Raw genomic sequence first — 26,774 nt, 5'->3', positions numbered from 1 at the left:
CAAAAGTTTGGACTCACCTTCTTATTTAAATGACATGAGATGGACCACAGATGGCCAACAAGTGCTCAGCATCATTTGGAATTCCTTCCAGACTTTTGGAAAACATTTCAGGTGATTACCTCATGAAGCTCATCAAGAGAATGCCAAGAATGCACAAAGCAGTAATAAAAGCAAAATGTGGCTATTTTGAAGAATCTAAAATATAAAACATGCTTTGAGTTTTGTCCCACCTTTTTAAACTACATAATTCCATATGTGTTCATTCATCGTTCTGATGCCTTCAGTGAGAATCTACAATGGAAATAGTCATAAAAATAAAAAAAACCAGGTGAGTCCAAACTTTTTCCTCTTTTGCCTGGTAGTGTATATATATATATATATATATATAAACAACCTTGTTTAAACAGCATTGATAAGTGTAGTACAAAAAGAACGATATTATTTTAAAAAAAATAAAAAATAAAAAAAAAAAAGAGCAAGGCTTTGCAGGGTTAAGTCAGACCTTGTAAACTCTTTATTCATCGGGGCCTGGACCACAAGTTCATGGGAGTACATGGATAGAGCTGTGCCCATACTTTTTTTTTTTTTTTTTCACTTTTACGCACACTCTTCCCAACCAGGCGCAACTGCCCTCATACTCAGGACTGTGTGCGTCACTACTGGAAGCTCCGCCCACTAGAGTTTTCCCTTCAAACATTTCCGCAAACTTTCCTGTAAGCCATAGACAGTCTGTATTAACTGTATGCTCCAGCCAACTACCGCATCTAAATCGGATTGTGAACAGAGTATCAGAGTAGATCGATAGAAGTGGATCAGAATGAGTGAAATCAAACCCACGGACGCGGCTGTTCCTGATGAAAAGGAAGAGGAAAAGGACTGGGCTGCAGCCAAAGCCTTCTTTGACAACCTCAAAACACACAAACCAAGGCCTGTACGTGTGTTTCATGACTTCCCTGTGTTATCTTCTGTTGTATTTGTATATGTACTGTCTGACCCTAAAGGGGCCTCCTCTGTCCTTTCCCCACCCGCTCCACGCAGCCCAAACCCCGCTATGCTGTCACCATCGCCGTCTCCTCTCGGACCCTCTTCGACATGACGGCGGAGAGGAAGATCTACGAGGAAGAGGGAGTAGAAAAGTATGTTTCCTATCAGGTGGAGCATGAACAGGAGCCTCTGAACCCAGGACCTGCTTTCCCCTTCGTTAAGGTACGTGTCACCCTGCGTGGATCTGCAGGGTGTGGTCGCTGCAAAACTATTCTTACACACTGCAAAAAACAAAATCATACAAAGTGTATTTTTCTTATTTTTTGTCAAAATGTGTCATCACACTTAAATAAGACATAATCACCTCAAGAGTAACTTTTCATTGAGATATAAGAACTTATTTTTAGACAATAGATCCTGAAAATCTTATTTCAAGAAATCGTACCACACTGTAAAAAAAAAAAAAATCTGTAATTTAACAGAATTTTTACCGTTTATTTTACGGATTTTTCCTGTATTTTTAAGATACAGGAAAATATCAATGAAATGACAAAAATAGACTGTGATTTTGCATGTCAAATGTAAAATAACATGAAAAAACTGTAACTGTGAATAACCATAAAATTTCCTCTTTTTTAAAAGATTTTTTTTTTTCCACAGAAAAATACAGTTAAAATACATTTGCAAATGTATCATAATTTCACAAATATTTATTTTCTATTTATGAGATTAAACTGTTAATTTAAAGTTTAATACTGTAAAAAAAAAAAAAATCAAGATAAAATTACTGACAATTAACCATAGCATTAGGTTAACCAGACTTCACTGTTGTCTAAACAGCTGATGTTCCACTGACTACTGTTACAGCATGGAACCAACTAAACAGTGAATATTTCTGATATACATACCATTGGTTTGTTCGACAGTCAGATCTACTGCGACCATTGTGGTCCTTTAGTTTCTTTTAATCCTGCATAAGTTTCTTCTTCTTTTCTCGTATTTCTTTAGGTTTGTGTCTTATATTTGGCTCCGACAGCTTTTACTCGCTCGTTTTGTGTCGGCGATTCAAAGTCCATCTGAATTTCCTCATCGTCCGTCCACTTGTTGTAGCTTCTCTTTTGGTCCATTTTCCGAATTATCAAAATACAAAGCTTGTGGAAATTAAATGAGTTAAATATTGGCGGTGAACAGAATGCGGAAATGCTGCCAGTCTAGTCCACCACTCAGCATTCTCCAGCACACAGCCCCACCCCTTAAAGTTCCTGGTAATCTGGAAAGTACTACCTCTGTACCAGGAACTTCTTCGGGGTAAATTCGGGGCCGGGGGAGGGTCAATTACCAGGGTAATTTTCGGTGGAAACTCACCAGGAACTTTGAAAGTTCAGGGTGATACAGAAAGTTCCTGCAAAAGTTCCTGCGGTGGGAAAGGGCCTATAGTGTTGAAGATGGACCTGTGGAGTTGAATTAATGAAGAATTCAGACCCAAGCATAGCATTTAAAGTTTATGTAGACCACAGGGAAATGTTTTAAAATACATAATTCCACTAAAAAAAAGGCAAAATATCACTCCTTTAAACATTCTGCTGAGATTACATTTCAGGATTATTTTACTAAAAATAGAGAAAACTTAAGAAAAGGCGACTTTTTCAGTCAAATCTATCCTTAACTGAACATAAACCAAGTGTCTCCATTCGCTGTCATTGATCCAACTCCATTGGTTTTACTGGTGAATCAATGCTGTAGAAGATGACGGTGTTTCCACATTCACTACGGAGCCCCTGAACGTCCAAATAGGTCATATCTGATGACCATGAAAAGATGACAAACTGTATTTTACACCAGTTATTTTACATGTATTGATAGGATTAGTGGATCCACAAGTATTAAACATTTAAATCAGTAGATGGTTTTGGTCACTGGTGAATGTTTGGGTCTTTATGGGTTAAATTTTCATAAGTTTGCAACAGGTGATGGCACAGAACTTCCTCAGGCAACAATAACTTCCTCATATTTAGACAATTTCACTGCACATTAAATCCGAGGTTGACTGATGTAAGGCTGATATAGGTGTTACATAGTCATAAACAAGAAGATTTATAATGATATCCTTTCTAATATGCTAATATGGTTGCAAATTTTAGAGTAATTTCAACACAAATATCCTCATTAAGATGCAGGACTGAAAGGTATAGAAGATCCTTCATGAAAACTGCCATCTGACCCGACAACACTTTAATCTGATGGATGATTATTTGTTTGTTTATTCCTTTTTTTTTTGTCTAGCTGTCTGTTTTTCTTGAATGAAACAGTGAAGTTTCTTTGGGGATCAATAAGTTTTATCTGTATCTGTACAAATCGTTAATGACAACTCAATCGCTAATATTTCAATAATGTTTACTATCAGTTTTTCCATTTATTACATAAAAGCAGGGCTGTCAAACTAATTATAGTTCAGCCCAATCTGATCTCAAACAGACCAGACCAGTAAAATGATAATATAATACGCTATAATGACAACTCCAAATTTGTGTCTGTTTTAGTGCAAAAAAGTAAAATTACAGTATGAAATTGTTTACCCTTTCACAAAAATGTGAATAAATGAACAACTATGAACAATGTGACATTTCAGAAGAAAAATACATGCAATTTTAACAATATTATGCCTCAGTTTAATTGAGACTAAGAGATTAAATCAAATTAGTAAAAAGTTGGATGAAAATCGGAAAAAGACCAGAACTAACTCGTAAGTCCATCGCAAGAGTCATTTGACTTGCTGTTAACATAAAAAAAAGTTATAAAAATGGCCATGAAGTTAGAATAGAACATTTTTACCTCTTCTCCTGAAACGATTGTGACAGTGTGATTCATTCTTGATAGATAAACTGTACCTGGGACTCAGTATGTGATTATTGTTCCTGGTCAAAGGTGATTACTGATGTGTAGAAATAGGAATAAAAAGAGGAATATGTCTGAAAACTAAAATTATTTCAGCTTTATTGACAACAGTGTAGTTCCGTTTGTGGAAAAATGGTCAAACAATCAGATTAAAATATGCCAATAATTGTAAAGGTGCTGAATATTAGCTCTGATAACACACCAGGCTGATGATTTCTTGATTCCTTCATTAGATCTCTACATAATCGGGACAAAATAATTGAAATTCTCTCAATAGCAAACAGCAAGGGCTTAATATTTGAGCTCCTCTGTTATCAAAACACCACTAAATATTGGAATGCTGTCATACCTGATCTGAAATGGTGCCATTCTTCAAAAATATAGGCTTGCATTTCTTTAAAAGATGAACCCAGTGGGGAATTTACCACTCACCATAAAGGCTGATGGATGTTCAGAGACAGGACATTCACCAACCAGGCCTTATGTTTATGGGACGCTTGTCAGGGAGTGTTTACCCTCAACTACGGCAACATCCTGAAGGAGTGATTTTACCCTCATACTGTTAAAAAAGCAGGTGATGAGCAATCTAAAGACTGGAGTTAACGCCACACTATACCCCAAATATAGGCTGTCAGGATGAAGGAACCAGGTTTTATTTCATAGGGACACATACATACTGTACATAAAATAGACCTCCCAAATGTGTGTTTGTGTGCAACATCCATCCCTTCACGTTTATATGTGACTAGAAAGTTAAAATACTGCAGGAGGAAATACAATATAACTGTTATTAAATGAATCCACGCTTCATACTGACGTCCATAACAGGTTTATTCACAGAATATGGTAACAACATGCAATGGTACACTGTGAAAAATAAATACATACATGAAAATTAACCCTCCGGTATCCTGTCCAGCAAGGCCCTTGCTAAGCACCAAGTGTGCTTTTTTTGGCACACTTGTGGAATAATGTCAAAAAAAATTTCAAACAGTTTGTTTTTAATTCTTTTACATTTTTTTCTATTTCATTAACTTGAGCCATAAATAAAAATACCAAATACTCAATAACTGTCACATTTTTAACCCTTTAAATGCCATGTTTGTAATGTAAACTAACTTTTTTTTTTTTTGGATGGAAAAAACACAGAAAAATAATTTTTTTCAATATACTACATAAAAAGTGGATCACATATTATTTGATTTTTGCAGCCTGGCATATGTCACTAATTAACTCCAACATTGGTTAATTTGCATTATTATTTTTGGCGCTAGGTCAAATGTTCAAAAATACTAGCATCTGTCACCAAGTGTGCCAAAATGACACGCCTATAAATCAAACTATTAAATATTATATATTGATTTATTTTTCTGCATGATTTTGATTTTATTTTTGTAAATCAAGGTCAGCCCTAATCATACATAACAGTTGGAAGAAATAATGCGTTTTAGGCACACTTGGGAGACAGATGCTAGTCTGGTAATTTTCTTTTGTTTATAATGTGCAAATTTTAGTTGGTGGCCAGAATTTTAAAGATCATGCAAAAATGAACAACTTTTGAATTCTAACCTTATTTAAATTGTGAAAAATAATATGAAGTTTTTTAACACAAAGTGCAAAGTGTGCCTAAAAGGCGCACCTTAATGCCGGAGGGTTAAACAAGTTTTTAATCACATTTCTTTCTCAAAACAACAGACAGTTTTCGGATAACATAAATGATAATTATTACTGTGTTTGCCTGGATAACCAACAGAAAAAATGGGACAGGATCTAATGTTCGTTGCTAGGACCTGACAGATCTCTCCCTCTCTCCCACATTGTGCCTCGCCTCCCTGGCGCGGGTCACATGACGTAATATACTTTGACCAGGATGAACATAGCAATGCAAAAAATTATTATTTGAATTTGCAAAAACAACCTAAATTACAACAAATCAGATATTTAAAATAAATACTGGTGTGCATAATAAAACTGACCCCAAAAATCTTAAATGTAGTAGTCAGATTTACTAAACTACTGCGTTGCCATAGCAACTTGAAGACCCACAAACTACGCCCGTTACATACATGTTAAAGCAAGATAAAACCCTGATGAATGTAACACAGGCAGTGAGTTATAGTTTTACGTAATAAACTAAAGGTCGACCGATATGGGCTTTTCTAAGGCCGATGCCCATTTTTAAAAATGTGGTCAGCTGATGGTCGATATCTACAGCCAATTTTTGAGGCCAATATTTTAGGCCGATTTTTTTTTTTTTTTTAAAGAACATTGACTGTAAAATACAATTGAAACACTCAGATAATTAAGATTTTTTTATGCAACAATATAAATGTAATTATTTATACAAATACACATAGTACACTTTTAACATTTTTTGAACTTCAAGTGCTGCCCACACAGGTGCCTGATCAAATATCTTATGACGTTTTTACTACTGATCAAATATCAGCTTTCAAAAAAAAAATTAAGGCTGATTTTGAACAAATCAATACATCAGTCTACCTCTATAATAAATGAACTGAATCATCTCTGTTGCACCTTCCTACAGTTGGGAGTGGTTGTGAAATGCATAATCTGTTAACTCTTAAACATTTAGGGTTATTTTTATAGTGACTTCCAACAGAAGCTCTCTCTTCATCTAACCTTTCCTAAATGATTTATCTTCATTTACCATATTATTCTATGCTTTTTCAGTGAAAAACAAGTATTTTGCTATATTTAAGTTATGAAACACATAGATGTTGACAAAATCTTAGAGTCAGTTCAATGGTTATTATATCAGAACAGAGAAAACTGAAGGAAAGGCAAATTTCTCCACAAAATATTATATCATTGACTGAATGTAAAAATAAGAGCCTACAACCACTGTCATTTGTACAACGACATGAGTTTTAGTGGTGAATCAGTGTTGCAGAAATGGAGGCGTTTCCACGTTCATTATGAAGCCTCTGAACATCCAAATGGGTCACATCTAATGCTGAAAAGCTGAGAAACTTATTTTACCTGAATTATTTAAATGTATTGATAGGATTTGTGGTTCGAAAGTTATTAAATATTTTAGATCAGTAGATGCTTTTGGTCGCCGGTAGCTATTTTATGCTTGTTTATTTATTGATTTAAATCCAGGTTAAAGACCCACCTGTTCTCAGCTGCATTTAAATAGAGTTTTTATTCATCAGTTCAGATCTGCACTGTTTCTTTTAAGCTTAAAGTTTTTATCTGTTTTATCTATTTATCTGTTTTTTATTATTTTTTTCTCATGCCTATACTCTTTTGTTGCCTCCCTGCTGTAATGCTTTTAATGTTTTATGTAAAGCCCTTTGAATTGTCTTGTACCTGAAACGTGCTATATAAATAAACCTGCCTTGCTTTGCCTTATGTGGTTGCGAATATGATTTTTTTCCCCTTTTTTTTCACAGGAAAAAGGGGGGGGGTTAACTTTTAGTAATGCTTCATAAAAAAATTTGAGTAACAGAGAATGATATATCACTGTGGTATCAGTCTGTGTATACCACAGTGTTAAAAATAATAATAATTCACCTTTTCCCCTTCTCAGACAACATCCAAAATCCATGTAGGATTTACAATAACTGACAGGAAGGTGTGGTTGATATTGTGCAACGTTTGTGCTGTTACCTCATGTTCTTGGTTTTGGCTCAATATCCTGGCTGTTTTGTTAAGGTGGTTTTGCTCTTTGTGCACACAGGCCCTGATGAATGTCAACTCTAGACTGAGGGAGCTTTACCCCGACAGCGAGGAGTTGTTTGACATCGTCTTAATGACTAATAACCATGCCCAAGTTGGAGTGCGCCTCATAAACAGCATTAATCACTACGGTACGCTGCCTCCTTAACTAAACACTGTTGATTGTTTGGCAGCAACAACAGGCACAATCAAGAGCAGTGCTGTGTTTAGTAATTGCACACTAGAAATGGAGAGCTGTTGTGGTACAATTAGAATCTCCTTTTCTTTTTTTGCTTCACAACTTTCTTCTATTCTTTCAGATTTGACTATAGAGAGGTTCTGTATGACTGGGGGAAACAGTCCCATCGGTTACCTAAAGGCCTACATGACAAACCTCTACCTCTCTAAGAGCGCAGACAAAGTCACAGAAGCCATAGAAGAAGGTGAGTAAACCTGTTTTTTTTTTTTTTTTTAAGAGGAATCAGTCAGTGTCTTCAGCTTCGTGATGCTTTCACACTTCACTGGAATTAACATTCTCACGTGCCGCCGCTTTGTGTGATTCATTCACGCTGTTGAGGGAAATCTCGACCCCATGCTGTGCAACAAGAAGGGCCTGTTTTGAAGATGGTGCGTGATTCATAGCGCCCTGCTGTCTGAATACACTAAATACAAACACTTACCAAACAGAGGCGCTTTCAACAGGGAGTTGGAAACGATCGAATCATTGATCGGAGGAAAATCATCCAACACACGCTGACGTAAAAAAAGAAAAAGTTCAGAAGAAGATTAGATGTGTTTAAATTTACTATTTCTGTTTGTTTTAAATCATTGTGAATCTCCTCCGTTGCTTTGCTCTCTGTCCCATATAAGGGAGATACAGTGTTGTAGATTGTATTAGAAAGTCATACCTGAGTAGAAGTACAGGTACGCTACCAAAAAATGACTTTGGTAGAAGTTCAAGGCCCAATCCCAATTCACCCCTTGGCCCTCCCTAGGGTGACCAGGTGCTTACGAGACACGTGGGACAAGGGGTGCGTTTCTGTTGGACAATGTGGGACACGTAACCATAACGCTGGAACAAAGTCTAGATTTTTAAATAATGTCCATCTTATTGTCCAACTTATATATATGAATAACAACAATTTGATTTGGTTGCACACAGTATGCATATTTTTGCACTGGGCATTTATTTTTTGCTTTTTTTGCACAGGTTTCAACAACTTTTTTTGCTTGTAAAAACAGAACAAACTAGAAAAGCTCTTGGAGAGTGCAGACCTCCATGCCCCCCGCCGATCACCACCAAAATTTAATCATTTTTTCCTTTCAGTATCAACATTTCCTGAAATTTTCATCCAAATCCATCCAGAACTTTTTGAGTTATCTCGCACACTGACAGATAGACAGACAAACCAACGCCGGCAAAAACATAACCTCCTTGGTGGAGGTAAAAATGTACTTGTAAAAACCCAAAAAAGAAACCTAAAGTTTCAAATATTGTAATTGAATACTATTTCAACAGAGTGGAAGTGCTGCTGGGTCTTCTTGTTGGTGATTATCCACAGGTGCTCTTTGGAAACTTGTGGTGTGTCTGGCTATTTAGAGTGAAAAAAAAAATCCACATAAGCATGCTAGATTTCAAAAAATCTTCCAAGGCACACTGTAGGATTTGTGTAAAAATAAAATGCCTTTATTAGTTCATGGCAATCTTTTAAAATACAGCCAACGCATTGCGACCTCTGGTCTTCATCAGGGCCCTGATGATTTTAAAAGATATCCATGAACTAATAAAGGCATTTTATTTTTACACAAATCCTACAGTGTGCCTTGGAATGTTTTTTGAAATCTAGCTTGCTTATGCGGATTTTTTTTTTTTACTCTAAATTGTAATTGAATACTTGTAGAGAATCAACTTTTTTTTATTTGAGTGCATGTTCTCAACCCTCAAAGGTAAACTAATCTATGTGCAATAAACCAAAAAGGCATACACTACCAGGCAAAAGTTTGGACTCACCTGGTTTTTCTTTATTTTTATGACTATTTCCATTGTAGATTCTCACTGAAGGAATCAGAACTATGAATGAACACATATGGAATTATGTAGTTTAAAAAGGTGGGACAAAACTCAAAGTATGTTTTATATTTTAGATTCTTCAAAATAGCCACATTTTGCTTTTATTACTGCTTTGTGCATTCTTGGCATTCTCTTGATGAGCTTCATGAGGTAATCACCTGAAATGTTTTCCAAAAGTCTGGAAGGAATTCCAAATGATGCTGAGCACTTGTTGGCCATCTGTGGTCCATCTCATGTCATTTAAATAAGAAGGTGAGTCCAAACTTTTGCCTGGTAGTGTAACTGACAACATTTTAACAGCTGATTTCACTTCCAGCCAACCTAACATAACTTGGACTAAAAACCTTTGTGCATCCAAACACAGAACAGTCAAACATTTAGCATCCTAACACGGTAATAAAAATAGAATAAGATAAAGTAAATATCCTGTGGAATTTTGTCAAAAAATGAATATCCACATACTTAACAAAAGCATTATTTTGTCACCTCAAGTCTCTCAGTTCAAACTCCAAACTTAAAAACAGGCAAAAGGGAATAGGGATCAAATCTAACCAAACATCACATGCATACAGTGTGTCGCTTCAAGTCATACTCGCCTCAGTGCGCGATGTAGAAATAAGTTTGACATAGTTCGCAGAATACCCTCTGTGAATCATCCCCCACCATTTTCACCATTGTCTTTTCTGTAGTTGCATCTTCTTTTTTTTGTGCAGAATTTCCATGATTTCCGCCAATATTTGCATGCCGGTGTCTGAGGCTTTTGCTTTTGTTTTTTATGTGTCAGTGGGTGGAGGTCAGGAGGACACTGGTGACACGGTGCTCTGGAAAAAGAAAATAGTTCCTACTTCTAAGCTCTGGTTGAAGGAGAGTCATAAGAGGATAAGATATGGTCGCCCCTTGTCTGTTATGTTAAGAACAACCCAACTCTGTGTTTTTACTTGTCTTCTTTGGTTTACTTTCCATCACAGCCTTTATTATATAATATTTTTATTAGAACAGGAGAAGGTATATTTAACAAAAAACCTATTTAACAAAAAAAGGTGATCTGTATTTTTTTCTCTTATTTTTTAGAACATTTTCTTGACAAAAATCATTACAAATTGATACGATAGGGTTAGAACTGCTGGTCAGGTGATATATTAACAGTAATTCAGTATTACAGCGTGAATGTTGACTGAAAGAATGAAAGCCTGTAAATCTATCTCCTTTTCTATCTATGTCATGTTGATTTCTTATACATGAGATGCATACTAATATACCAAAACATGCCATGATTTTTCAATGAGACAGATCTACACATTGACAGAATGACAATATGAGTCCAACCTGTTATCATGAGTGATGTGTGACATTCTGTTCAGCCACCAACGACTGTTTAAAATGTCATTTCTCACACGTTTTCTGCTTGTGGAAACCTTCATAGAGACAAAATACACATATTTACCTCTGTGCATCTACTGTACCTATAATGTACTAATGTTGCTTCCAGCTGGGTCTCAGCAATGGCAGCAACACAATCATTAAAATCCCATAATATACTGTATATATTATATGAACATATAGTTACAAAGGCATTTACTTTCAGGGCATTTATAAATGTAAAAAAACAAAAAAGATCTTATGAAACTAACTTGTTTGATTCAAGAAATAATCGATGAAAGAAGACATAAATCAAAAATTCTATTTGTTATATAGTTTAATAGGTCGGTCACCTGAAACTGACTACATCTAAATCAGTATGCTAAGTAAGTAAGTAAATTTTATTTATAGAGCAATTTTCACATTCACAAAGTGCTTCACAGTACAAAATACAATTAAAATACAGTTAAAATACCATTTAAAAATACAATAAAATACAATTAAAATGCGATAAATACATAAAGTGCAATCAGTTTTCTAGCCCTGAATCAGTATGTTTGACTTTTCTAATATACTGTCATTTCCCAGTGACAAAAATAATTCCTAAATAGGGTAATTTCTGAAACTTATAGACTAAAATTCATCTCACAGTTTGATGTATCTACCCACACATGTTTCGTTCTGCTGAAAACCTGACTGAAGCCAAAGTGATCATCAGTTGATATGTTTTCAATGTCCAACCTTCATTATTTGACAGGTTTTCTTTTTAAAACTACTTACTTTCTTGCCTATTGCTTACTGCTTGGTTTTTTTGGATGGTATGAAGAAGCACCAAAGTTACAAAGTACAAAACCCTAAAACATCTTTTTTTAGCTTTAAAAGGAGTTATACAAATCAGCAATGACATCACTACTGGTGATAACACCCTTAAGAATTGATTAATATGTATAAAAATTTGTATTTTATAGGTGAAAATGGCCCAAAAAGACACTTCTTGTTATAAAATTGCAGAGTCAGACATTGAGTACAACTCTACATCATGAAATGTTCAATGTTCGATGGTACCACCTCTAATCTGACCTGTTCAGTCCGCCTGTCCTTCAGTCACATTCAACAAAACCTCAGGTCAAACTGAAGCCGTTATATCACTCGATTCAGAAACAATAGTTTCACTTGATGACAGTAACTTTGTCTCAAAACCAGCGCCTGGATCAGTTAATTTGTCATATTAGATTCTAGGATAAAGTATTACAACACTATAGTGGCCATCTAGTTACAAAAAAATGCCACTTGTGGATTTTGAAGCCATTTCCAACTCGTGATGGTATGTAAAAACAAGGTCTGCCATGGATGTGCGTTTAATGTTTTATTTACTTGCAAATCTTAAAAAACACCTACAAAAGGGGCTGAATGACTTAAAAATGAGCTCATATACAAAAGGACAAAAAAAATTACGGTAACACTTTACTTGAAGGTCTAGTTTATAATACATCAAGCGCACATTCATAAGACATTATAATGCATTTATAATGCATTATAAAAGTCATTACAATAGTTTATGATCCTGTACAACAACTTATACCAAGGTTAATAAAGTATTATAAGTGTAGACATAATGTATTCTAAATTCAGCTTTCATTATGTTTTCTACATCCATACCAAAGTGACAACAGTGTTTGTAGGAAGAATCTCCAGTCCTGGGTTATGTAACACATTCTAACCATCATAACTGTAGCCAGTTATAAAGACACAGAGAACTGCTCTGACGTGTAGTTTCTGAAACTGAATAATGCCTTAGAAACATCAATAATAAGTTACAGGAGGACTTTAAGAGCTTTTAGTAAAGTGACAACACTGTCTAAGGTTATTAGCAGTTGTATGATGTAACACAAGTATGATGATGTATGAGCAGTATCTGCTGGCTCTGAGTAAAGTGTAAGAAAAAAAATTATACATCCAAGTGTTCTTAATAACTCTTTATTTTGCAAAAACAAAACATTAAAAGAACAGTGACAGTAAATAGAAGTGTTACATGTTGCTTTGTACATAAATAAAAAATAATGTGGCAGCTCTAAATCTTTGTTAATTCAAACACATACATTTATTTATTTTTTAATAATAAATAGGAAATCCCTGAAATAGATGGGTATAGGGACCAGTGACAAAACCTAACAAAAGTTCCCCACCTAAAAAAATAAATTCTTTCACATTGCTTTGGTATGGATGTATAAAACATAATGAAAGCTGAATTTATAATACATTATGCCTACACTTATAATACTTTATTAACCTTGGTATAAGTTGTTGTACATGATCATAAACTGTTGTAATGACTTTTATAATGCATTATAAATGCATTATGATGTCTTATGAATGTGCGCTTAATGCATTATAAACGAGACCTTCAAGTAAAGTGTTACCAAAATTACTAATAACACCCATTCACGGTCACACACACAGGCACAGTTGAAAAACTGTGTGGCTTCCCATGGCTCAAAAAATCTTCTCTGATCACTTGTGTCTCCCTTATATAACCTCTGCCTGGCTAATTACTACCTATGCCCACAGGCGTGCAGGTGACCCTAGGAACCAAGTGCCTCACCACAAATACACGCCCACTTTCACACATACAAACACACACACGCAGCACAAATCTAAATTGGCTACAACAAACACCATAGTCACAGGCTGTAAAACTGGTCTTTTTGTTGTTGTTGTTGTTGTTGTTAAACTCTGGTAGGTTTAAGACTTCAGGCCTTCAGTATCCAGGGAGGAAAGAATGTAGGATGCCAGGAAAAAGTAGTGGAAATATATTAAATATAGAGTACATGTAAATGGATATTGATTTTTTTTTTTTTTTTTAAATGGAGGGCATTTCCTAAGGGTTAAAACCAAAACCAAAACTCAAACTAACCCCTCTAGGGCCAGAAAAGTATCTTGTGTCTGAAGTCCATGACCTTCTCCTGTCTCACATCAGTGCCGGTGCATTCAGATGCTAATCACCACATTCTCAGCCTTTTTACGATGTTGTTACAGTTTTCAGAATTATGCAATAGAATAGTGGGTGAAGTTCCATTTTTAATTATGTGTGCCTCTGCTGCGGCATACACGGTAAAGTACTGAACACTGGATGGAACTCCATGTAACAGTTATATGAGTGTGTGCTAGCTTTGCTTTCTGAAATATGTGGTAACAATTTACACAAATGTTGGTAGGGACAAGTATACCTTTTCAAAATATTTGCAGGGATATCCATACGTGCATTTATACCTTTGGTAGCAACAGCAGATGTGTTTATAGTGAGCTGAGTGACTTTTTAAGGGTAACTCCCATATTCAGAGACATACTGATCTCAAATGAGTGTATTTTTTTTTTTATAATAAGGAACCTGCAGTTGCTAAGTAAGCATAAAAAAAACTTTCTTTTGCACGATGCATATTTAAGTAGACTGTCCTAATCAGATTGTATTTATTTTTTCTTTTTTTTAATAAATCCATTCCCTCTACTAGGGTCCTTTCTGTGTAGAGTTTGTATGTTCTCCCCATGTTTACATGGGCTCTCTCCAGGTACTCCAGCTTCCTCCCACCATCCAAAGACATGCACTGATAGGTTAATTGGTCAACTTAAAATTGCCCATAGGTGTGAATGTGAGACCGATTAGTTGTTCGTCCATATGTTGGCCCTGCTATGAACTGGCGACTCATCCAGGGTGTACCCCACCTTCGCCCATAGGTAGCTGGGATAGGCTCCAGTGACCCCCACAACCCTAGTGAGCACTGCAAAACTCAAAATCTTACCCAGTGTATTTTTCTAATTTCTAGTCAAAATGTCTCATCACACTTAAAGTAAGACATAATCACCTAAAAAGTAACTTTTCAGTGAGATATAGGAGCTTATTTTTAGACAATAGATCTTGAAAATCTTATTTCAAGAAATCTTACCAAAATAATTTTCACTTGTCCCATTGGCAGATTTTTTTTTGCTTGAATTAAGCAAAAAAAATCTTGAATTAAACAAAAAAAATCTGCCAGTGGAACAAGTGAAAATTATCTTGGTAACATTTCTTGAAATAAGATTTTCAAGATCTATTGCCTTAAAATAAGTTCTTTATATCTCACTGAAAAGTTACTCTTTAGGTGATTATGTCTTATTTTAAGTGTGATGAGACATTTTGACTAGAAATGAGAAAAATACACTTGGTGAGATTTCAATTTTTGCAATGAGGATAAAGCAGGTTCAGAAGATGAATGAATGAATGATAAATAATCCTGTTCCCTCTTTCAGGCATTGCTGCAGCCACAATGTTCATGCCGGACAAGGAGATAGAGTTGAGCGACACTCAGCTGCGAGTAGCGTTCGATGGCGATGCCGTCCTCTTCTCAGACGAGTCAGAGATCATCGTGAAGCAACACGGCCTGGACACGTTCTTTGAGCATGAGAAGGAGTTTGAAAACAAACCACTGGCTCAGGTATTTAGTGTACACAGACAGTACATTATATGTCAAATTCGTAATGGACAGGAAGTCAAGATAATGTCGATGATCCATGTCTAGTTCCGCTGCTTCAGAGAAACATTGTCTAAACATTGTTTTTACACTGACATTTATACCATTTAATATATTTTCATTTTAGCATTGTGATATGGAGTAACAAGATTAGAACAAATAAACCTGATAAAACTGGAGAAGTGCTCATGTGTAAAAATACTTTATATATACATAGAAAGTACTAACTGTTATTTACTTCCATCCATATACAGACTGGTTATAAATAAAAGGAAAAACCTGATGGGAGTGGTTTCATCCAGAATGAAAAGGTCCCCTGACACCTTAAATAAAGACACTTTATGTAGTTTTTTCCTTTAATTTGTCAGCCGCCTGGGTTATATTAGTAGCAGAACTGTATAGTTAATTGTAGCCCCAAGCCTCATAGTAGATGCATCTAGCCTCATTTTAACCGTAATGATTCTGTAAATGGGAGTTTGTCTAATGATCATAAATAACCCATCACTGGATTGCATCTGTGTATTTTGTAGGAATTAGTTATTTAGGAAATTTGGCCTGAATCTGTTGAAAATGTGAAATATTAGCTTGTTTTTGCCTCTTTCTGATTTTTAGGAATTCTTTATCCGTCGTCTGTGTTGAAAAGCTTTTGAATAAACCTCTTGATTCTCTGGCTTTCCCAGGGTCCTTTAAAGTGTTTCCTGGAGGCTTTGGGGAAGCTTCAGAGAAAATTCTACGCCAAGAACGAGCGTATGAACTGCCCCATCCGCACCTTCCTCGTAACGGCTCGCAGCGCCGCCAGCTCCGGCGCTCGTGTCCTGAAGACGCTCCGGAGCTGGGGCCTGGAGGTCGACGAGGCCCTGTTCCTTGCCGGGGCGCCCAAAGGACCTCTGCTGCAGAAAATAAAACCGCACATCTTCTTTGACGACCAGATGTTCCACATTGAGGGGGCTAAAGAAATGGGCACCATATCTGCACACGTCCCCTATGGGATCGGACAGAAGTACCACAGGGGGAAACTGATCGAGCAGCCCCCCAAAAACGAGTGATTTTCACTAAAACCATACGGTGCGCTACTTGGAGAGCTTTGGTGCAACAAATGCATTGTGGGAAAATATTTGCATAAAAACAAGCATTTTTAGAATAGTCAGGGTTTCATCAGTTTATTTCTTTATTTCTGTAAAAAAATGGTGTAGTTGCTAAGAGGGAGAGTTACAACAGGTTTCAAACACTTTTTAACTTAATACTGTGTGCAAAGAAACCTATACTCGTGCCTTCTAACCGACTTTTATGCACGTTTACCTTGTAGAAAGGTTTTCTATTTTTGATACTTTTATACTTTGCTTTCTATACGTATTGGTTTTATTTGGCTGGTTAGGAATGTATCTGCTGTATTAGATGCTTTTATATGACATAGGTCTTGTGGTAGAAACACCAGTGAGGTGGAAGAAAAAACTAGTTTCTGTTATACGATTACACAAACCAGCACAATTACAGCTCTGGAAAAAATAACAGACCACTGCATTTTCCTGCGAAATCAGTATGTGTGCATGTATGACAGCCATTCCTTTCCTGTGTCTGTTGAATTCCAACACAAACACACCTTATTCTATTGAATAAACACCTGATCCATGTCTTATTTAAGAAGAGGAAGTATAAACACTACTACTGTGGCCATCACTATCTTCTTACAATAGGCAAAAACAGTGCTATTAGTACCACAAAAGTATTGGAATCAAAAAATAACTATTGAAAACATTGCTGACCTGCTTGAATTTCTATGCCAGGAGGTGCATAAAGTCATCCAACAGCAATGATGGAGAGCCAAGGCACGTGAAAGCTGTCATTGAAAATCAGGGTTATTCCACCACATATTGATGTCTGAACTTTTCCCAAGTTCCAACATTAGTATTGTGTTGTTTAAAATCAGTATGAACTGGTTTTCTTTGCATTATTTGAGGTCGTGTTCTGCAAATGCATGCTCTAAATCCCATTTTTATTTGAAATTTGGGAGAAATATTGTCGGTTTAGAGAATAAAACAAAAATGTTCATTTTACTCAAACACATACCTGAGAAAGTGATATTTTTGCAGTAGCCCCGTATTTTTTTCCAGAGCTGTTTGAGACTATTTCTAAAAAGCACATTTATCGGAGTAGTGTGTGCTGCTCGCAGGGATCACTGATGCTGTTTTAGTTCCTGTCTTTGCTCTTAATGTGCAAAGACAAAATCTTACACTTTATATTTTTCATCACAGTTTGATACTTGTGGCCTGTTTACGCTTTTACAGTCTATTTATACACCAGGCAGCTCTGTAACTGTTATACTATCCTGCTTTTTTTTTTTTTTTTTTTATAGGGGTCAGATTTTGTATGTTTTGACATAGAGTGAACTCACTTGTTACTGTTAAAGTCCCAAAAGGTAAAAATCCTCAATATTTTGCATTGATAACACTCATGCTGGTGGCAATATAAAATGTTTGCACCTTTGCATTGTATTGAATGTATCTTGCCTGTACTCAAAATCTGCTTTAATACAGAGTGTACTGAGCACATACTGTAAAGGCAAATGAATTAAAAAACACGCACAGTTTGACTTTGTCGTGTTTGTGCATTTTAGCAGGAGTTGTGGACCTTTTGTTGTTTGTTTTCTGCTTCTTATTCGGTGTGGAGTTACCCCCGTCTTAATCTTCCGGTATCCAAGTGCACCTTTTAGGCACACTTTGCACTTCGTGTTAAAAAACTTCATATTTTTTTTCACAATTTAAATAAGGTTAGAATTCAAAAGTTGTTCATTTTTGCATTCATTCATTCATTCATTCATTTTCTGAACCCGCTTTATCCTCACTAGGGTCACGGGGGTCGCTTGGAGCCTATCCCAGCTACATTTCATTTTTGCATGATCTTTAAAATTCTGGCCACCAACTAAAATTTGCACATTGTAAACAAAAGAAAATTACCAGACTAGCATCTGTCTCCCAAGTGTGCCTAAAACGCACTATTTCTTCCATTATAACCAATGTTTTTGATCCGTAAGCCATTAATGCATAAATCATGCTTTTAGTGATATCTGGGCTTCATTTGAGAGGTGAGGGTCTAAATTATTTTATTAACATTGTTAATGTTGCTGTTAATCATTGACATATGCCAGGCTGCAAAAATCAAATAATATGTAATACAATTTTTCTGTAGTATTCTGAAAAAAAAAAAGAAAAAAAAAACGTTTTGTGTTTTTGCATCAAAAAATGTAGCGACATCATGATGAAAAGAGATTGTTTAAAGGGTTAAAAAAAAAATGTAAAATGAATGATTATTTGATATGTATGATTAGGGCTGGCCTTGATTTACAAAAATAAAATCAAATTAGAGCAGAAAAATAAATCAATATACAATATTTAATAGTTTGATTTATAGGTGTGCATTTTACGCACACTTGGTGACAGATGCTAGTATTTTTGAACATTTGACCTAGTGCCAAAAATAATAATGCAAATTAACCAATGTTGGAGTTAATCAGTGACATATGCCAGGATGAAAAATCAAATAATATGTGATCCACTTTTTATGTAGTATATTGAAACAAAAATATTTTTGTGTGTGTTTTTTGATTCCAAAAAAATGGTTTGTTTACATTACAAACACGGCATTTAAAGGGTTAAAAAATGTGACAGTTATTGAGTATTTGGTATTTTTATTTATGGCTCAAGTTGATGAAATAGAAAAAAGTGTAAAAGAATTAAAAACAAACTGTATGAAAAACTTTTTGACATTATTCCACAAGTGTGCCAAAAAGGCACATTTGGTTCTTAGTAAGGGCCTTGGTGGACGGGATACCGGAGGGTTAAAGTAACCACCTGAGGGCAAATGTCAGCAGAATATCTTCAGGCTCATCACTTCTCCTTCCTGTACTTCTGTGTCCACCCTTTTAGCTGATGAACATCCTACTCTCCTCCTGGTACATGTAGGTGACAAAGCAAGCCAGAAGGGGGCGCTCCTGCTTAACTAGATATAGCAGAGGCTCTACAGTGAATAGGATCAGCCCAAGAATGCCTGTACATTTATGTATAGTGTACAGAACAAAGAAGGCTAAAAATATCAACAAATGACATCAGCTTGATTCACACATGCACTATATTTTGAAAGGCGATAGGAAAATAAGAAACTAGGTAATGACCGAAATACATTCATTCTTTTTGGTTCTGCATTGCACAAAACTCATTACCAAGAACAACAACATGCAAATTGTTGTAAATGAGTAAACATTAGGCTTAATTGGCAATTAATGAGATATTAGCACCTTGCTCTTCCAAATAGATTAATAACAAATTTAGCGTTCAAGGTCTTAAATTAGTCTTTTATGTAAGATAGATCCATCAATACAACAAGGATATCATGGTGTATGTTTGCAAACGTGGATTCACCTCTGTTTAGTTTATGTTAATTCACAAACAATTAAAATACAACTATAATCATGTAAGCTATTAAAAGAGATAATAAAAGTACATATGTACTGACACACAAAATACATGTGTGGCACAGGAACCTACAAGGCATATAAAACTAACAAATGCAGCGCAATTTGGATCCAATTTTATCACATTTTCTAACATATGTAACCTTTTATTTGAGCTCCCCTGTCAACTAGGACACACCTCCACATTTGTTCATTCATCTTCCAGGCTTTACCATCCAAATTACCACTGTATTTAACATCCATACTTAAGTATAGAACTCTTCATTATCACTCCAGGTCACAGGAGATGGCGATCTTAAAAATTCCTGACCCCTGAATTAACACTATTTTGCACCATCCTGCAGGAATAACCAGCAACACAGATTGGAAACTAAAAAAAAAATTATTCAGATGAGCTACTTTAAACCTCTACTGGCCTCTGCTTTTATTTTAACAGTACTTGCATCTGTTTTAACTACTGTTTACTGCCCAGTCTGACTGATCCATTTTACAATGTGTATGTAAATAAATATTGTACTCAAGTGTTTTTTGCAAGTGAGATCTTGATCATCCTGACTAAATAAAGAAAATTAAATTAAATTAATTGCTTAGATTGTAGAGTGTTTAATACAGCACAGACACAAACTAAGGATAACACTGTATCTGTGCTATTTCTTGCTACACACACAGTATGTAGTAACAAATAACACTGCATTGGTGTTATTTGTTACTACATACTGTGTGTGGCTGTGAAACCTTTGTATCTTCTATCCTGTGTCTGTTTTAATCCATCAATAATTTAGACATAACAGATATAGTATTTCACGGATTGTTGCAGCTGCTTTTCTTTTCTTTTTTTTTTTTTTTTGCATACTTCAAATGGTGCAATGCCTGAAAGCTAAGCATTGAATTTGTGTATTTTGTGAAAATGTATGTATAATCCCTCCTGTGGGGCTTGAATTTAGCAACAGGCATTTCTACACTTCGGTCACTATGGTAATGGCTGCGAGTGTCGCTCCCTGAACAGGAGAGACTGAGCATGAGGAGAAGCTTGTGAGGCTTAAGGCTCAACACTCAAGGATGCTGGATTTATTTTAATTTTATTATATTTTCTACAGTTGACTTATTCATGTTGTCAGTGGAGCATCTATGCAGCGAGGCACAGTTTTGTCAGGCAGCACAGAGTGTGCATCCCTGAGAGCTGGGACCAACCGGCTGTTGCCATGGATACTCAGTGCTGACACCACAAGAACTGTGTAGGCTTGTTGAAGATATAATTAATAACAAAGGATTAGAGGCAAAGGTAGCATGGGGCTCAGTATGAGAAACCTCATCACACTGTTACTATAATTGGCACCCATTCTCTGTGTGTATGTGTCTGCATAAGCATGTGTGTCCATGAGGATGCCACAAGAAAAGTTACAGAAAAAATAACCGTGGAAACAGTGCTCTCATCCACCACTGCTGCATTTATCTTCTTGACAAGCAATTTGCTCTAAATATGTTTTCTTGGTTGGTGGCCAGGATCTTGTAGGTAGAGGTTTTCTGAAAGTAATTTATTTAGACCAATTTTTGCCTTGGTGGGTGCCTTGGTGCCTGTGTGCTAAATATCTTGAGAACATTTATTAAACACAAAATGCATAATTGATATCTTTTTAATAACTCTTTGTGTCCTGCAAATATAAGAACATGGTAAAAGGAAGATGATGTAATATACTGGTCTGAGCCGAAGCAGAAAAACGCATTAAAAGTCAAACTTTAAGATCCTCAAGTTTAGGTGTATATGTTTGTAGGGGATAACAACATGATCACAGCCCTGCCATGAACTGGTGACATGTCCAGGGTGTACCCTGCCTTTGCCCATAAGAAGCTGGGATAGGCTCCAGCGACCCCTGTGACCCCAGTGAGGATAAAGTGGGTTCAGATAATGAATGAATGAATGTATGAATGAATGAATGAAATGATCATTTTACTTAATTTCATATGAAGGTGAAATGTGACATGAGCAAACTAGATCACTGAAGGTGGCATTAGGTGAGTTTTTGGATAAAAGTTCGTTTACAATATTTGGAACATTTCAACAACTTATTAGGCGAGATTCCAAATTTCAACTGTACATTCATTTACCAATGAAAATTGACCTTTCACACTTTTTACTTATATTTCTCTTTATAATTGGATTTTGAGTATTGAACACAAGCTGCTGAAACAGTTTAAATACTCTCTGCAGATGGACTTGACAAACAAAGTGTTATGGTAAAATGTCCATTTGTAATAGCAATTCTCCAAATATAACACACTAGAAACCTATTTGTCTGTAGATCATCACTTCACATGTAGAATTTGTTCAACACTGACTTTTGCATGCTTTCATGCATGATGTGAAAAAAAATGACCCTTGTATTCATTTTATGTTGCAAATTGAGTTATTAGTGACATTAAATATTGTTGTAAGCTTTTGAAATGTTATACATATTCTGTAAACTCTCTTGGTGGAGTGCAAAATATCTAAAAGTTTTTGCTGGAGTTTCCATAAACTCCACATAAGACACTATATCTTGAATTCTCTATCTGCAGAGTTCTTCTAAATGAAGTTTGGGTTTGTGAAAGTGGACATTCATCTGTTCAAACATTAAGCCTGTCTGGACTCGTGATGACTACAGCATGGTGCTACAGCCACCATTTGCTGTGTGACTGAGGAGTACACACAGTGATGTGACAAGCTCTGTGTCTGTTGACAGTTAACTGTGGTATGATAATGACATGTATTGAGGTCAGCTGGTCCCATTCCACAGCAGCAAGTCCTTATAGAAACATTAATTCAGTATGCATCCATCCCAAACTCCAAGAGTGGGAGCTATAGATTGAGATGCTGTAAAGTGAACCATGTTAATGAAGACAGTAAATTTCCATTCCTGAAGCTTTTGATCTGGCACAGAGCTGCTGATGTATGCTTTGTAAAGATTAAGGCATGCCTGTTTTTGTCTAAGCTAACACACTTCCTGTTTGAAGCAGATGCTCGGCGCCCTTACGGTATGCATTATGTGCTTCTGTAATTGCTGTCTGACTGATGTTATTGCAGACATAACTGTGTGTTCTGCAGGGATCCCAGGAAACCTATCTCTACACCTCCAGAATGAGCTGGCCCTTATTCAATTTAGCCCATTCTCATTTGATTGCACAGTGTGCTTCTCTGAAAGCGACCCCACAGGTCCGGAGGCATCGACAAGTGACTCTGCATGAGATGGATTACTGATGCCACATCGACTTGCTGTTTCCTCATCTTGGCTTTTCACAAGTGCACCTGTTAGCCATCATCGACAAGACACTGTTAATAAGCTCCATACCCGAAGATCCGATATTCAAGACTTAAAAACGGGAACAGGTTAAGTGATTCTCTGAAAATGCTTCTAAGAATCTGAAATCAATTGCTGGTTTGCCTGCTGCTTTAAAAAACAGAAGAACAGAACAGGGGAGCAGTGATCTGACAGTACATTGCTTTCAGTCTTAAACTGGGCTTCCTGGTGTACTCATACAAGCTATTAATTCACTGACACATTTTATCAGTTTATACAGTAACACCATTAAACGCTGCAAGGTTAAATAAAAAAAAAAAAAGAAAAAAAATGGAGGGTTGTTTTTCCCTTCAGCATTTTCTACTTTAAAGTGTGATCAACCCTCCCTTTGTCATTGTCACCTCTGATATATGTTCAGTGATGTATTTTATGTCTGTAATTCAACAACAAGATAAATGGGAAGAGCACTGGGCTTTTATAATTGAAAGTAAGACTAAAACTAACACTAACACTTAAAAAGTAGTTTTGTTAAAGGTTAAACATTCATACATGTGAGTGCTTTCACTGATGTTAGCTGACAGCATTTCTGAGCTGACAGTAGTTCATCTTGAACAATGCTGCGACTGTAGAGGAGCAGAAGAGAGGCACTGACAAAGTTTTTTGAGGATTTTTTCAGAAATTGTCATAGTAATATGTTATTATAGATGCAAACAATCTGGAACCAAATGATCAAATCCAACAGGAGCTTATACAAATATTACATATTGAACTACTGAACCTTTAAATTCAATTAAAACTAAGAGAGCAGTTCCAAAAACATGAAAATTAAAAAAAAAAAAAAACTGCAATGAACCATTCAACACAAAGTGAAACAAAATACAATTGAAGGTACATTTTTAGCTTTGATTTCAATTTCACCATCAAATGATGCTGTACCTGTTTGTCCTGCTAGAAAAAAAATTTTAAAGATTAAAAATTAGAGTGATCACAGATCACAACATAATGGTTTTTCACATTACCTTTAATAAACCGTGCTTTTGTAATCCTATTGAACAGCATTCTTCAATCCTACATTTTACAGCTATAAATCAAGACTACAACAAAATAAAAATGGAAGTTGTCAATGGTTGTCAAAACTTGTCAATTCCTCAAAATGAAAGTAAAACCATCCAAACACCTGTAAAACCAACTACAGTTAAATTAAAAACAAAACTTAATCCAAAACAAGTCAGTTCCTCTGGACTTGTAAAACTAACCAAAACTAAAAACTAAACTTACATTAAAAGAAAAAGATACACACACAAAAAAAAGTAAAAACTCCTGAAGACTTGAAAACTACAATGACTCTGGAGAGTAAGACGCTGGCCGGTCAGACCTCCTGTCCAGTCAGTGTTTAGCATGGTGCTGTTTGGACAGATGGGTGACAGCAGTGTCCTGATCTGACAGGAAGGGCAGGCCTCGATGAGACAAGACACTGTGCCATATAAACAGCTGAGCGGCACAAAGCCATGTGTCTTCACGGCCGGAGCTGATCATCTGTGGCGTTGAGTCCACTCTACAGGCTTAGTAAGGGACACAGATTTGGCCCCTGCAGAGGCTCACCCTAGCCAGGCAGCAACACAACTAGCCAGCAAGAGAAAGCAGTGTGCAACCACTGAGCAAGCAAGCATCACCAATTATCTCCACCTCTGCGCTTGTAGCAGGAATCCATTTCAGCACCATTACCTCTGGGCAGCCACGGGCTGACAGTCTCTCCCGTCAGGGCGATACTTCTAAATTGGCTCCCACCCCGCTCCACCTCCTGAGATTGAAAAGAGATTATTAAAGACATTCATCATAGCAAAGGCCTGAGCCTGCCTGGAAAGTCTGAAAATGGTGAGAAATGGAGGCACAATAGAGAGGGCCTGAAGAAAGAACCAAAAGGGGGAAAATGTTATAGAGATATGTCTTTGTATTGAAGGCTTGGTGCTCCTCCCTGGTACCAGACAGGGTGGTCCCCAGGGTGTCCTGTGAGTTGGCTCGGCTGCAGCAGAAGGCAGGTTGTGGGGCCCAAGTTTGGAGGAACGCATGCGCACTGAAGGCCACCTATTCATGGCTAAAACCCTACATATCAGATGCGCCGCTAATGATACCCCAGGAGACTGAAACAGTCTGGCTCCTGCATGACAAGATGCACAGTACAGTATATTATCCCTGTCTGATCCGAGTGGAGTCTTTGGGTAAAAGATAGGACAAGTTGAAGGTCTCCTCTGTGGTCTTATGCTCAGACATCAAATTATGATCATAATGGCCTGGAATATTAAAAGTCTTATAGTTATGAAATCTCTGTAGCCTGTGGTACAGCCCTTTGCACATTGAAAAAGACCAGGAGTTGGAATTCTGCATGCTACCCTGGGTGGTTTCCCCTTGTTGCATATTCTAGAGGATGTAAAGACACTAATGAGCCCACTTTTTCAGTTCAGTCTTGTACAAGCATTCATTATTTAACCACTGGACTGGATTAGGGTCTCACTTAGAGGAGACTCCAGCCGACCTTGTTTAGTGTTTGTTGGCGATTTTTCCCCCCCATTTCCGTCAAACGGCTGCCACTCATTCACCAATCCCGATCTTCTCCATGCCTCCCATACACCAACTAACAGAGGTGTTATTGATGCAGTTATGTAACCACCTGAATATTGATGAACATTACAGCTACAGTATGCCCACATGAATAAACTATTCTGTATGTGAAAGCTGTCCTTGTAATGCAGATTATATGCACAGGATGTTTTAAATAAGTCAGCAGAAGATGCCAATATTAAATATGAATTTATTTAACTGTACAATTTCCAAGGCTACATTTACTGATTAATTTTACTTTTTTAATATGCATTAATCTTCTGTTAATGAAGCATATGGTAAACTGTTATTTAACAAGCTCTTCCATTTTTTTCCATTTGTTTTTTTTTTTTTCTGTTTGTCCACGTGCTCGTTCGGATCGATGCTTTTCTACGTCCGCTGACCTGGAAAGAGCTGAAAAAGCTTTGCCTGACTCTGCTATCAATAGATGATCTAATTAAGAACAACACCCTCAGAGTAAGCCCTGCTCATCTAACAGAGACACTTGCTGGCATTGTACTATTTCTCTCATTAAACCTGAACCTGAAGCTTCTGCAGATTAATGGCAAACCAGCTGAGATTTTCTCTGGTGCTGATTTTAGCCTCAAAATATCTCACTATAAGCAGAGGTTTGTACTGAAGGCCAAAAACAACAACAACAACAACAAAATCACTGCAAGTTTTGTTTCGGCTGACTTAACTGGATATCTTTATTCTCTACATTAAATTTTAACTTACTAATGTCCTTGCCTGACATAGCGGGGGGTTATTCTGGCATTGACGGAGGCCATCTGTTCAGCCTAGAGTAAAACGTATTGGATCTCTACTAGGTCAGGCTTACACAATAATGAGGCAGGATTGGGGTAGAACTCTCGAAAATTGGGAGCTGTCCACTGAACCGTGGATCATCTGCCAGTTGCAACATTTAGGGAAAG

At 36.5% G+C, this 26,774-nt stretch overlaps 1 protein-coding gene across 1 annotated transcript; it reads left to right on the top strand.

Moving 5' to 3' along the window:
• The first annotated feature begins 695 nt into the window (after positions 1 to 695).
• On the top strand, positions 696 to 17,160 carry LOC115415328 (cytosolic 5'-nucleotidase 1A-like). Its single transcript, XM_030128856.1, has 6 exons — positions 696 to 931; positions 1,039 to 1,206; positions 7,586 to 7,715; positions 7,884 to 8,006; positions 15,278 to 15,462; positions 16,179 to 17,160. The coding sequence occupies exons 1-6, from the start codon at positions 818 to 820 to the stop codon at positions 16,542 to 16,544; spliced, it is 1,086 nt and encodes a 361-aa protein (XP_029984716.1). The 5' UTR covers positions 696 to 817; the 3' UTR covers positions 16,545 to 17,160.
• The last annotated feature ends 9,614 nt before the right edge of the window (positions 17,161 to 26,774 follow it).

Source organism: Sphaeramia orbicularis, chromosome 24 (assembly GCF_902148855.1).
Source record: "Sphaeramia orbicularis chromosome 24, fSphaOr1.1, whole genome shotgun sequence".
NCBI lineage: Eukaryota > Metazoa > Chordata > Actinopteri > Kurtiformes > Apogonidae > Sphaeramia > Sphaeramia orbicularis.
Note: the sequence above shows the minus strand (reverse complement) of the source record. Positions and strands in the feature narration are given on the sequence as shown.